This window comes from Nesoenas mayeri (assembly GCF_963082525.1).
Source record: "Nesoenas mayeri genome assembly, chromosome: 1".
Classification (NCBI taxonomy): Eukaryota; Metazoa; Chordata; class Aves; order Columbiformes; family Columbidae; genus Nesoenas; species Nesoenas mayeri.
In genome coordinates, this window is record NC_137541.1 from 46816800 (window position 1) to 46828104 (window position 11305).

General features: G+C 42.5%; 1 protein-coding gene across 1 annotated transcript; it reads left to right on the top strand.

Moving 5' to 3' along the window:
• Positions 1-446: 446 nt before the first annotated feature.
• On the top strand, positions 447-3305 carry BTG1 (BTG anti-proliferation factor 1). The gene is made up of 2 exons (XM_080344319.1): positions 447-853; positions 2025-3305. The coding sequence occupies exons 1-2, from the start codon at positions 706-708 to the stop codon at positions 2387-2389; spliced, it is 513 nt and encodes a 170-aa protein (XP_080200445.1). The 5' UTR covers positions 447-705; the 3' UTR covers positions 2390-3305.
• Positions 3306-11305: the final 8000 nt, after the last annotated feature.

The following is an 11305-nucleotide window of genomic DNA, read 5'->3' on the forward strand; positions in this document are numbered from 1 at the left end:
CTCTCCCCAGATACAGCGCACGGACGCCACGCACGGCAGCCGCGCCCGGTTACGCACCCCGCGCAGGCAGAGCGTAAGGGAGGGAGGGAGGCGACTCAGCCTCCGCGCCGCGCATTCCAACCCCACCGACGCCACGGCGCGGACCGTGGGCGCTGCGCTCCCGCGGGCTGCACTTGCGCGGAGAGGCACCGCACAGGCGCTGCCCCTCCAGCAGGCACCCCCCACACCACAAAAGCACTCGCGCAGCGCACAGCCCCTTGCGCTGAACCCCGCGCATTCTTCCGCCCCGGCTCTATTTGTTTACAACCGATTACGTCACCCCCCCCCCGCCGCCAGCCCCGCCTCGCCGCTGCCGTCATAATGGTGCGATCGCTCGATTGGCGGCGGCGCGCCCCCCAGCGCCCTGACGCCACTTCCGCCCGCCGGGGCTATAAGAGGCGGCGGCCGGGGGACAGCTCCCTTCGCCCCTCGCAGCAGGAGATGCGGGGTGCGCTGCCGCGGCCGCCGCTGCTGCCGCCGCCCCCCTGCCGCAGGAAGAGGAGGCGGAGGCTGCCGCCCCCGGGATGTGATCTGGGCTGCGCTGCCCGCTCCTCTCCCAGTTAGAGCCGCGCCGCCCCCGCGCCCCGTCCCGCTCCGCGTGCCTCGCCCCGTCCCATCCCAGCGCCGGCCGCCCCGGAGAGCTGGCTGCCGCCCGCCGCCGCCTCCATGCATCCCGCCCTGTACACCCGGGCCAGCATGATACGCGAGATCGCTGCGGCCGTGGGCTTCATCTCCAAGTTCCTGCGGACCAAGGGGCTGATGAACGAGCGGCAGTTGCAGACCTTCAGCCAGAGCCTGCAGGAGCTGCTGGCAGGTGAGGGCGGCGCGGGCGCGGCGGGCGCCGCTCCCCGCCTCTGGCCCAGGGAGCCGCGGTGTCCCCTTGGCCGCTGGGCCGCCTGCCTGCACCGGCGGCGGTTGCGGGCGGCACCTCCGGCAGCGCCGCGCCCCGCAGGCGGCCGGAGACGGGGTGGGGGGGGAAGAACGGCGGCTCCGAGGGGCTGGAGCTACAGTGGGGGCAGGTGCGGGGGCGAGCGGGGCTTCTCCGTGCCGAGGCGGCCCCCGGCGGGTGGGGGCGGCAGGAGCGGGCTGTAAACAAAAGGGGCTCGGGCGTCGCGCAGGCAGCCAAGACAAAGCTTTCGGAGCAGCCCGGACTTGGGCTCTGCTCCAGGGGCTCAAATCGCCCCATTTCCTCGAGGAAAGATGCTCCGAAGTTGCTTTTTTTTTGTCGAGTAAAATTCAGTAGCAGACAATGAATTTCAGTTCCCCTTTCTTCTGGAAACATCTCATAGCCACCCATCAACCCCAGTTAGGATCAAATATGAGAGTTACTTTGCTGCTCTGTGCGTTTTGCAGTTCCGAACCTATGTCCCAGTGTGCTTGATAGTGACTCTAAGTAGCCTCAGACCGATAGGGTTTTGGGTGGGATAAAATTCCCGAGGTAAGTGAAGTCATTGGTACCTCGCCCTGAAAGACAGGCTGGGAAGAGCAGTGGTGAAATACAGCTTGAGTCAGTCGGTAAACGCTGCCCAGCTCCTTCCCGAGTTATTTTTGGGTGTTCTTAAGAATGTGAGGAACTAAACTTGGGTGTGATCTCAGGAGAAAGCTGGAAAGGTGCTTTTTTTCCCTCTGGTTCGTGGAGTTTTGAAGCCCTTGAGTTTTTTTACTGTGTATGTAATCACTTCTGTATTTTTATATTTGTTTGAGTGCCAGGAAGTTAGTTGCATGTCACTCTTTTCAGATGGTAAACATTGTTCTCTGTATATGGTAGCATGAAACAGTTACTTTGTACGCGAGTACTTCCTAAGGGACTGCGCTTATGTGAATCATCAGCAAAAATAAAGACTATAATGATTTTTCAGGTCACTTGATGGTAAAGTAGTAAGCTTTTCAACATCTTGAGCTGTGAAATTTGCAAGAGAACAATGATCACTGTGCATGTTTTTGAACAGAGAATTAAGGAGGATAATTTTTTTTTTATTTTATAGAACATTATAAACACCACTGGTTCCCAGAAAAGCCATGCAAGGGATCAGGTTACCGATGTATCCGGATCAACCATAAAATGGATCCTCTCATTGGACAGGCAGCACAGCGGATTGGATTGAGCAGTCAGGAACTGTTCCAGCTTCTGCCAAGCGAACTCACTCTATGGGTTGACCCGTATGAAGTGTCCTATCGTATTGGAGAGGATGGCTCCATCTGTGTGCTGTATGAAGCTGCACCAGCAGGAGGTAGCCAAAATAACACCAACATGCAAATGGTAGACAGCAGAATAAGCTGTAAGGAGGAACTTCTCTTGGGCAGAACTAGCCCTTCCAAAAGCTACAATATGATGACTGTATCAGGTTAAGATATAGTCTGTGGATCACCTTAAAATGGATGGATAAATTTGGTTTTTACTTTGGGTGGGCACCTCTGGGGATGATGGATTATGGAATTTAAACCATGTCACAGCTGTGAAGATCTGGCACACGTTAGAGTGGTATACTTTAAAGTGACAGTGCCATAGTTTGGACAGTACCTTTCAGTAATTTAATAGCCTGTGAGTCAAAGTGAGTGCAACTTGCTAAGGACTGAAGAAGATCGAGGAAGGGTCAGTTTCTCCAAGACATCTTACTTAATTTCTACACCAATTTTCAACCCCAATCTGTATTTATAAAGTGATTCTCTGCAGTAGGTCTTGCGGAGTAAATTTGCACTATTACATTTATTAATTGTTAGCATTTTTGGCAGCTCAGTAACAAGGCTTATTGTTATGAACACCATAGTACTGGAAATTTTATTTTTCAGACTTTTACCTAGCACTTACAAATATGTATAAATGTACATAAATTAGTAAGTATGACCTGGGGAAATGTTCAGATCTTTACACTGGCCTCAAAATAGCAAGTGATCAGAATCTGCCATGGCAACAGGCTTTAAAAAGACCATATAAAGACACTGTCTGAACTGTGGTGTTAGCACCAGCCAGCTATCTGTACATTTGCTAGCTTGTAGTTTTCTAAGACTGAGTAAACTTCTTATTTTTAGAAAGTGGAGGTCTGGTTTGTAATTTCCTTGTTCTTAATTGGGTAAAAGTCTTTTCCACAAACCACCATCTATTTTGTGAACTTTGTTAGTCATCTTTTATTTGGTAAATTATGAACTGGTGTAAATTTGTACAGTTCATGTATATTGATTGTGGCAAAGTTGTACAGATTTCTATATTTTGGATGAGAAATTTTTCTTCTCTCTATAATAAATTGTTTCCTATCTTGGCATTTTAATTAATCTCTTGTCGTGATTACATAGGATCAGTTAAACTATTTTTGTCTCACAGTAGAAATGAAATAGGTACTACAAAGGCTTAAGAACATCAATGGCACCCTGATATTAGGGAACACTTGGTGCAGACATGGATTAACAAAGACCTCGTATATAAACGCTTGGGAAATTTAGGGAAACACAATGATGTACATGTCAATTTAAACCTTTTAAAATCAGTCAATGTGGAAGTAACTCCAGGGCCAATAATTCCAGGATATGAGGAAAAGGTACAGAAATAACATCCACCAAAGATGACTTGAATAAATCCAGAGGATTAAACTTGGCTTCCTGATGAAGGATATAGCAAACCTAAATGTCCATTTTGACCTACTTGCTCACAAGTTCTCAATTCCTCCCAGATGGATTCCCTGCTCAATAAGAGTTTCTGGGACAAGTGTCCCTTAGCTTTAAGAGCAGGTTAACCACTCTACAGAAAGGTTGCTCGCCTTTTGTGTTCTTCAGATGCAAGACTTTCACTTTAGAAATCATTAAGATGGGATTCAACAAAAGGTATGTGGATCTTTTTTCCCAAACTTAAAAGGCTGGTTGAGGCAAAGTGAGAAGCCCATACTTAACATGTGTATTCAAAGTTAATGAATGATTTGGAGATGTGATTCACTTAAGCACCACACTAATGTCACTTGTATACAGCACAGCAGTTAGTTACGCGTGAGAGAAATTCCTTACCACTTTATTTACACTTGTTAAAGTGCTGGAGTAAAGCTCAAAAACTTTCTGCTCCTTATCTCCTGTGTGCTTTGATCTGTGGGTGTTCAATAAAAGACCTTACCCAACTTGGTCACTTCAGTTACAACAAATGCTGCTGTTGCTCTGAAGGGAAAAAAAAAAATCATTCCTTGCCAGCTAAACTTGGTAGCTGTGGATAGAACTGAGCTCCAGATTTGCTGTGTGTTGTGGCAGCTTCTGCTCAACTATGAGCCTTTATGGTGGGGCAATAGTATTGTGTTGTATCTGCAGTTCAAATCTTAATCTTCTGTAATATAACATTATATACAAGCAAAACATAAGACTGGACTATCTAGCTTTTTTTTACCAATTTCTTTCCCACTGTTTTTTTGAAAGTTCAGCTTTGCAAATATTTTTACCATCATCTGCATATGTATGTCAACATTCAGCACTTTAAAGTGTTACTAAGGCTTCTCTAGTACTATGACTTTCTGACACAGACTGGTGGAAGCATAAGTGCTTCTGAAGCAGTGAACTTCAAGGAGTTTACTTGGTATTTGGATCTGATATATATATATATATTACCAAAGCTTCAGAATGAGCTTATTTTAAAGCATAGGTGTTACTCGCGTGGAGTCAAAGTTTAAGTTCAAATCTTGATATCTTAAAAATTCTGCTACTTTTAAGATGATGCTTTCCATTAAGTTTGTAAGCAAGAGATTTATTCAAGCAGTAGGTGTACCCAAAGATAATTCTGTTGCATTACGTGTCTGTAGACAGCATAAGTGTATCCAAATAGAAAGAAAAACATTGGACTTGGCTTTCTGTAAAGCTATATTAAACTTCAATGAAGCTCATTGCTGACTGAGCTGTGGTCGGTGTATGGTGGTGCTGCCTATCATCTAGAACAGTAAGAACAGCACTAGAGTGGGTAGCTGTACAGTTAGTCTGGGACATGTGCCATGCAAATTGTAAAAGCATCAGCTCTTGGTGCTTTCTTTTTGATAAATTAAGCATAGATTTGCAAGGCAGCAAGTATTTTATCTGCGAGGCTGGCATGTTATCACCGAACCAAGAACGAACGTTGCACCCTTAGATAGTTAACATTTGAGTCCTTTTAAGGTAGGCTGCTCTTATTCATGGCATAATTTTTAAGTGCAGCTGTAACTAGTAATTGGTACAACCTGTGTCCTCAGAGTTGGGATTGCTTCCAGCTGGAATTTAAATATACTCCAGTGTGCACACAATGTGCCCTTGTCTGATTTAGAAAGTACTTAGCATACTGTGGCAGCAGGGCATAGGAAGGACTCCTGAGAGAAATGGAGTAAAACTGTAAGAGGAAGCTGTTGCCAATCCTATGTTTTAGTGCAGGCAGAACAAACAGTGCACTACCCTAAATGCTTGTCACTTTTGAATTTCATTTAAGGTGCCATTATGAAACCAGCAAAGCTCTTATTTTAATGCGAATATTAGAGATGAGAGAGCACATTGAAGACCTGCTTTCCCAGTGCACCTCAGTTAAATTAGCTGGACTTTTCCTTGTGAAGGACTGAATAATCCTGTTGTTCTGGTGGTATTCTGAGGGAAGGCTCAGCTGTACACTGCTTTAATGTTACAGCTCTTCTTAGACTGACAGACCAGTCTGCTGAGACCTGTTGACAATTCAGTAAATCTCTTTATAAAGTGTACAATTGTCTTCTAGTTTATGTCAGGTGAGCAAATGTTTCTTTTTCTCAGCATCTTCCCCCACTCTGCTATGTGTGGTATCAGATCCTGTGCACTTGAGTTTACTTCCGTATTTATGTTCCGTAATGATGCTGCTATAGATAGTTGTGTTATATGTATCCTGTAAGAATATCTGCTCTGTTCTCTTTGCAGCTGTGTTTTGTTTTGTTTTCTCTCCTGCTTATTCTGGAGATGTACATCTAGCTTAAGTGGTCATTCAGACCATGATCTTTTTTCTCCTGTAGATCTTAGGGTTTTTCTTAGGTCTGAATAGATATGCAAGGACTTGCATTCAATTACTAATAATGCTGATTTTAGTTTTCTACTTTTCTGCTGACTGCAAAGATTTTCCGGTAGATACGTATGACAGGCCTCATCATGCCGTGGGATTTTCTTGTTTTTAGTTTGTTCGATCAGTCTACATCAGAATTTGGAAATAAGCTACATGAGGCACTCTTCTGAAGTAAAAATATCATCACCGGCATCTACTTTTGTCGTTTCCATATGATTTCCTATTGAATCAGTTCATAGTGTAAAAAAGTCTCTTCTGTTTCTCACTGAAGAGTATTCTTGGATCAGAAGTTCAAGTTATGCTTTTGTTTTATAGCTAGCGATGCCAGTTCTGAAGGGTAAATATTGAAAGCCTGTATGCTCTCATCTGCCTTCAATGTAAATGGATACAACAGTAATTTAAGAGATGATTTAGAAGCAAAGGGACCTGTACTGCAGCAATAGGACCTTACAAAACAGTTTACTGATGTGCAAACCATAAAGAATCCAGTTAACGCTCCTGGAGTGGTTGGTTTGTGCTAATGCTTGTAAACATTTCTGTCACCAAATTAAGCAGATGCCAGTGAACGTGAACACTAAATCTGCATAAGGTGTCCTTCTAATTAACCTTGTTTACTTATGCTGGGAGAATCTCTCTTGTTATTGCATAGGTTAGCAGTGAATAAAATGAAGAACATTGCTGCATTTTTATGTATCTGTGTTAAGCTCATTTCTGAATTTCCATAAATCAAGTAGCACTCTACATTTTCCCAAGTTTCCTCTACTTGATGCCATAATTTTTAGGGAAAATAGTTTATATTGGCAAAAGCTGCCACTTGACTAAAGAACATTAAAGCTGTTTTTAGTTTAAAGAGTGAAACATGTATAGACTGGAGATAAACAGCTCTCCTAAAAAGGAATGTGTATTTACACATTCTTGGTGTAATAGCAGAGGTTATTTTTACATGTTTCAGATTTACATTCCAATGTGGCATAAAGTGAACATTGTGAAGCAGGATGTTAATTCAGTGGCTTTCAAGGGTTGGTAGAGCAAGCTGGGCTTAGACAGTAAATGCTGTATTAATGGTTAGCAGTGACAATTTCATCAACATAGGAATTGCAGGGTATAATTAACATCAGTTGCTTTGACACTATGCTCTTAATGTATAGTTTCAACCTTTCTTTCTGTAGCAGTTGGAGAATGCACTGTGACAAATTATTGCTGATACAAAGTAGGTCAACAGTAAAATGGCTGACTTACTATAAATGAACAGATCTAAATTATTATAACTTACTGTCCAGTGGAATTTTCTTAGTCACTAAGTCTTCTGTGCCCTTGTGCTTCTCAAGCATGAACCTTGTATACAGCTTTTCTTAACTCCTTATTTCCTAACCATTTGATGTTTTTGTCTAAACAAGAGTAACATTTCCTCCCGGCTGCTGGGAAGAAATCCACACGAGCAGTAACGCTGCATGCATGACAACAGATATTTATTTATTTGCCCTTGTAGTATTGGGATTCTGCGACTGCAAAGCTGGCAAGGAGAAATGACACTAAGTTAAAACAAGTAAAACGCTGCATCTTCAAGTTTTGAGGTTTTCTCCACTGAAAATGACCCATGACAACACCCGAGGAAGGAAAATAGGACTGTGATGATACTGGATGAGAAAAATCCCAGGCTGAGGGAATGTCAAGTACATTTTTGCAGAGGGAAGTGTTTTTTACCTTGTGATTCCTCTGATCAACCGCTCAGCATCTCCTCATGGCTGGCGACAACCTTTTAAAATTTTCTTAAGAAGCGTAGCTTTTTATGATGCTTTTACCTCTTGGATGTCAGGAAATGGCCTCCAGCTTTGCAGTTTCTCTGGGGCGTAGTGGAATCCAGCGTGATTGTTTTATGTGCTGATTATATAACTGAATAAAATGATAAACAAGGGAAGAGAACTTCATCGTTCTTGGAGCAGTCTTGAATATATGCAAGAAGCAGCAGTGTCTGAAGTGCTCAAGAAACAGAGGGAAGACCAGGGATGCTGCCCAGCTTTCATGGTTAGATTTCAAGACAGCAATGCTTACCTAAAGGGCCATAACACGGAGCTGTCTTACATACCACTTCTAACTCCGAGATGGGCTTTAAGACAGATTCCTAATACCAACAGTATCATCTGCTGACACTGGCTGCAATTAAGAAATTCCAACAGCGTGTTCTTGCTGTTCCATGTTCTATAAAATGCAATTATTATTGCTTTTTGTAACCTAAGAACATATAATGATTGGTGTCTTTGGAGGTCTGCTGGCTACAGGTTAATTAATGAGCTTCTTATACTTTAAGAATATTGAAAGACAGCATTCCTTCTATGCACTGAACTTTAAACCAAGTTTTATTTATATATGCACATGCAGAGGGGCACATGCATAAATTTCTTGTGTAAATATTTATACATACAGAGTTATTAGTCTTTTTCAGTGGGTCATCCTGAAGTCCCTGCTTGCTGTGATTTAATTCACAGGTCACTGCAGGTGTTCTGATGACTGTAAATTCACACAGACAGGGAAAATTATCCTCATTCACTTTTTATACCTTAATACATTGGTATTATCAGGAACAAGTATTCGTATTTTTCTCTTTCAGTTTTCTGAATGTGAATTTGCAGCTCGACTCAGTTTGCTCGTCAGTTGAGCAGATTTTCAGGATTTCTTGTATGGTTTAAAGCAAATTGTAGTTGTCTGAAGGAATGTTTGTAATATTTTAATCAATTTAATACCAGTCTGGAATGAAATAAAGCTAATCTTAATTGTGTATTCATGCTAATACTTTGTAATGCAGGAGGTCCATTTCGGTTGAGCCTAGCACCCTTCCCTAGATGGGTGCACCAGAACAGTTGCTTCTGCCTAGCAATGTTCAGGTTTCTATAGCATGTACATGAGAAATTCATTTCCAAGCATGAAAGGCTCTGTATCATAGCTGCAAAATAAAATCAAGCTACCTGTGTGGGACACCTGTTGGTATAACATTATACTAGTGATATTAAACAACCCTTTCAGTTTCTCCCCTGAATTTATCTTGTATTATAATAACATATTTTTTAACCCCTAACTGCCTGCTTAATTTGTCGTTTACAGCCTATCATCCAACTCCCCAGCCTGCAGTCAGTGTAAGGTCGTTCTGTTTATAGACTTCAGATCGGTAGGGAAAAAATAAGGCAGTGGAAATGGCAGTATCAGTCTGAATCATGATGACATTAAAGCAAATGATAAATTTAGTTTCATGTTTGTAAAGGCTCTGTTTCTATGTGACGAAGGTACCAGACTCTAAATTTTGATGATATTTATCATACTTTATTTGTTGTCTAGATATATTTAACATGGGTGAGGCTTTTGTAATATAACTGAGAAAAAACAGGTTACAAATACGTAAGTACTTTTCAGAAGGACAGCTGAAGAAATATATCTGCTTGATTGTTTATCCAAATGTTCCTGTGACTATCTTCAAAGCTTGTTGCTTGCAGAATTGACAAGTCCTGCATCATAAGCAGCATAACTCTGACTCTGAATACTGAAAGTGATAGTTTCTGCAATTATTCACTAGAAAAATATGTGCACTTCATTCAAATTCCAAATCACTGTTCGTAGTTTACTGAAGTTGAACTTAATTCCAAGCCAAGCTGATATGTGTACAAAATGTCTCCTGAATTATCAAACTGATGTAACCCCATGACTAATTCTGCAGTACAAATATGTTGATTTCTTTTTCTTCTGGTACACTCCCCCTATCTACAGGAACATCCTTTTGTAAGCAGTTTACAATTATTAAAAGGAAGATTAGAGTTCCAGTGTGATATGCACTTCTAAAGTCTAAGACTTCAGCCTTTGCACATTCCTAATTTTACCGTTATGAGTACCAGGAAAACTCTTGACTTATTCATGTGAATACGTCATACACCCTTCAGTATTTTATGAGATCAAGTATGTATGAAAAGCTTTCTCAGTGAAGCAGAAATGTGTTTTTCATTATTTCCATAGGCACTGGAAGGTGCATTAAAATCTTTACTATTGACTGAAAAGAGACTTCCCTTTTTATTACTGTAGAATAGAGATAGTGAATAGCCTGAAAAGAGAATGCTGTACACCTACTGCATCATGATCTCATTCTCAACATGATTGCCTCGGTGCTTGCCAGTTCCAATGTTCGTGAGTCACACTCCAGTAAGTGATTTGCTTAAAAGCAATAAATGTCAGCACTTTTATTTACAATCCACCTTTGAAGATTTGGAAGTCGTAACTTGAACACATTTTTTCTGTGACCGTGAAAGCTAGGAACTAGCTTTATGTTTTCCTTTCAAATGAATGATGAAAGCTTTGATGTATTGCTAGGTCTGACCTAGCTGCAGTGAGTTAAGATGTCTAACTCTCCCAGCCCACCATTTCCTCCACTTTGCCAGAAATTACCATCCCCGTAGGTGGGGTGGCAGAAATGGCTCTTCTCATTCTTGCTCAAAATTAGCTGAAGTTGTTTGGGTTGGTAGATCTGCGTCATGTCAGATCACGATGCCCATGGCATGGTGGGAGCCTGGTGCTATTGTCACATCTGCTGGGGCCGCGGCAGGCTCAGGCTGTTGGAGGTGTGGTGAGCTCAATGCCTGTTTTCGGGAACCCTGCAGGCTGCGGTTGTCACCTGGCTGCAGGAGCTGGGGTGTGCGAAACAAAAACACACTCGCGCTGAAATTCAAGGACTGGGCCATGTATGAGCTGTGGGGAAGGGAGTGGAGAGAGCAAAAGACCAGACAAATAATCCATATGGTGAGTCAGTGGGAAAGAACTGAATGTGATTCCAGCCTAATAATGACTCATAGTCCCATTGTTTATAGCTCTTGAGAGAGTGCCTGATCACATGGGCTGTAACGTACACATTTATATGTTTTCCTGGAAGAAAAATGAGAGAATTTACAGGGGAAAATATCCCAAAGCTTTTAATTTTAGCTTACCTATTTCTTATGTGCACTGAAAGTTTCCATTTATTCTAAATCTCATTTCCCCAGGTCCGTTTTGCTAATAATCCCAGCAAATTTTGCTTGTGAACTAAGCATGCTTGCTAGAAACCTTACAAGCGTTGTACAGCTGCTTTTAAGACACCTACAGGAACGTGGGACGCTGCTCTGCAGCGTTCATGTTACCTGCTCATTATGTAGCACAGCAGCGGTACATTGGGAAACTGGCTGCACATTTACAATTCAGTGGATAATCCTATCCTTCATCTGCAGGGTCCTTGAGTTTGGTATG

Bases quoted from the DNA above. Each gene is read 5' to 3' on its own strand.
- BTG1 (XM_080344319.1), top strand. From the start codon at position 706: ATGCATCCCGCCCTGTACACCCGGGCCAGCATGATACGCGAGATCGCT. The intron at 854-2,024 runs GTGAGGGCGGCG...TTTATTTTATAG, and splicing joins CCTGCAGGAGCTGCTGGCAG to AACATTATAAACACCACTGG.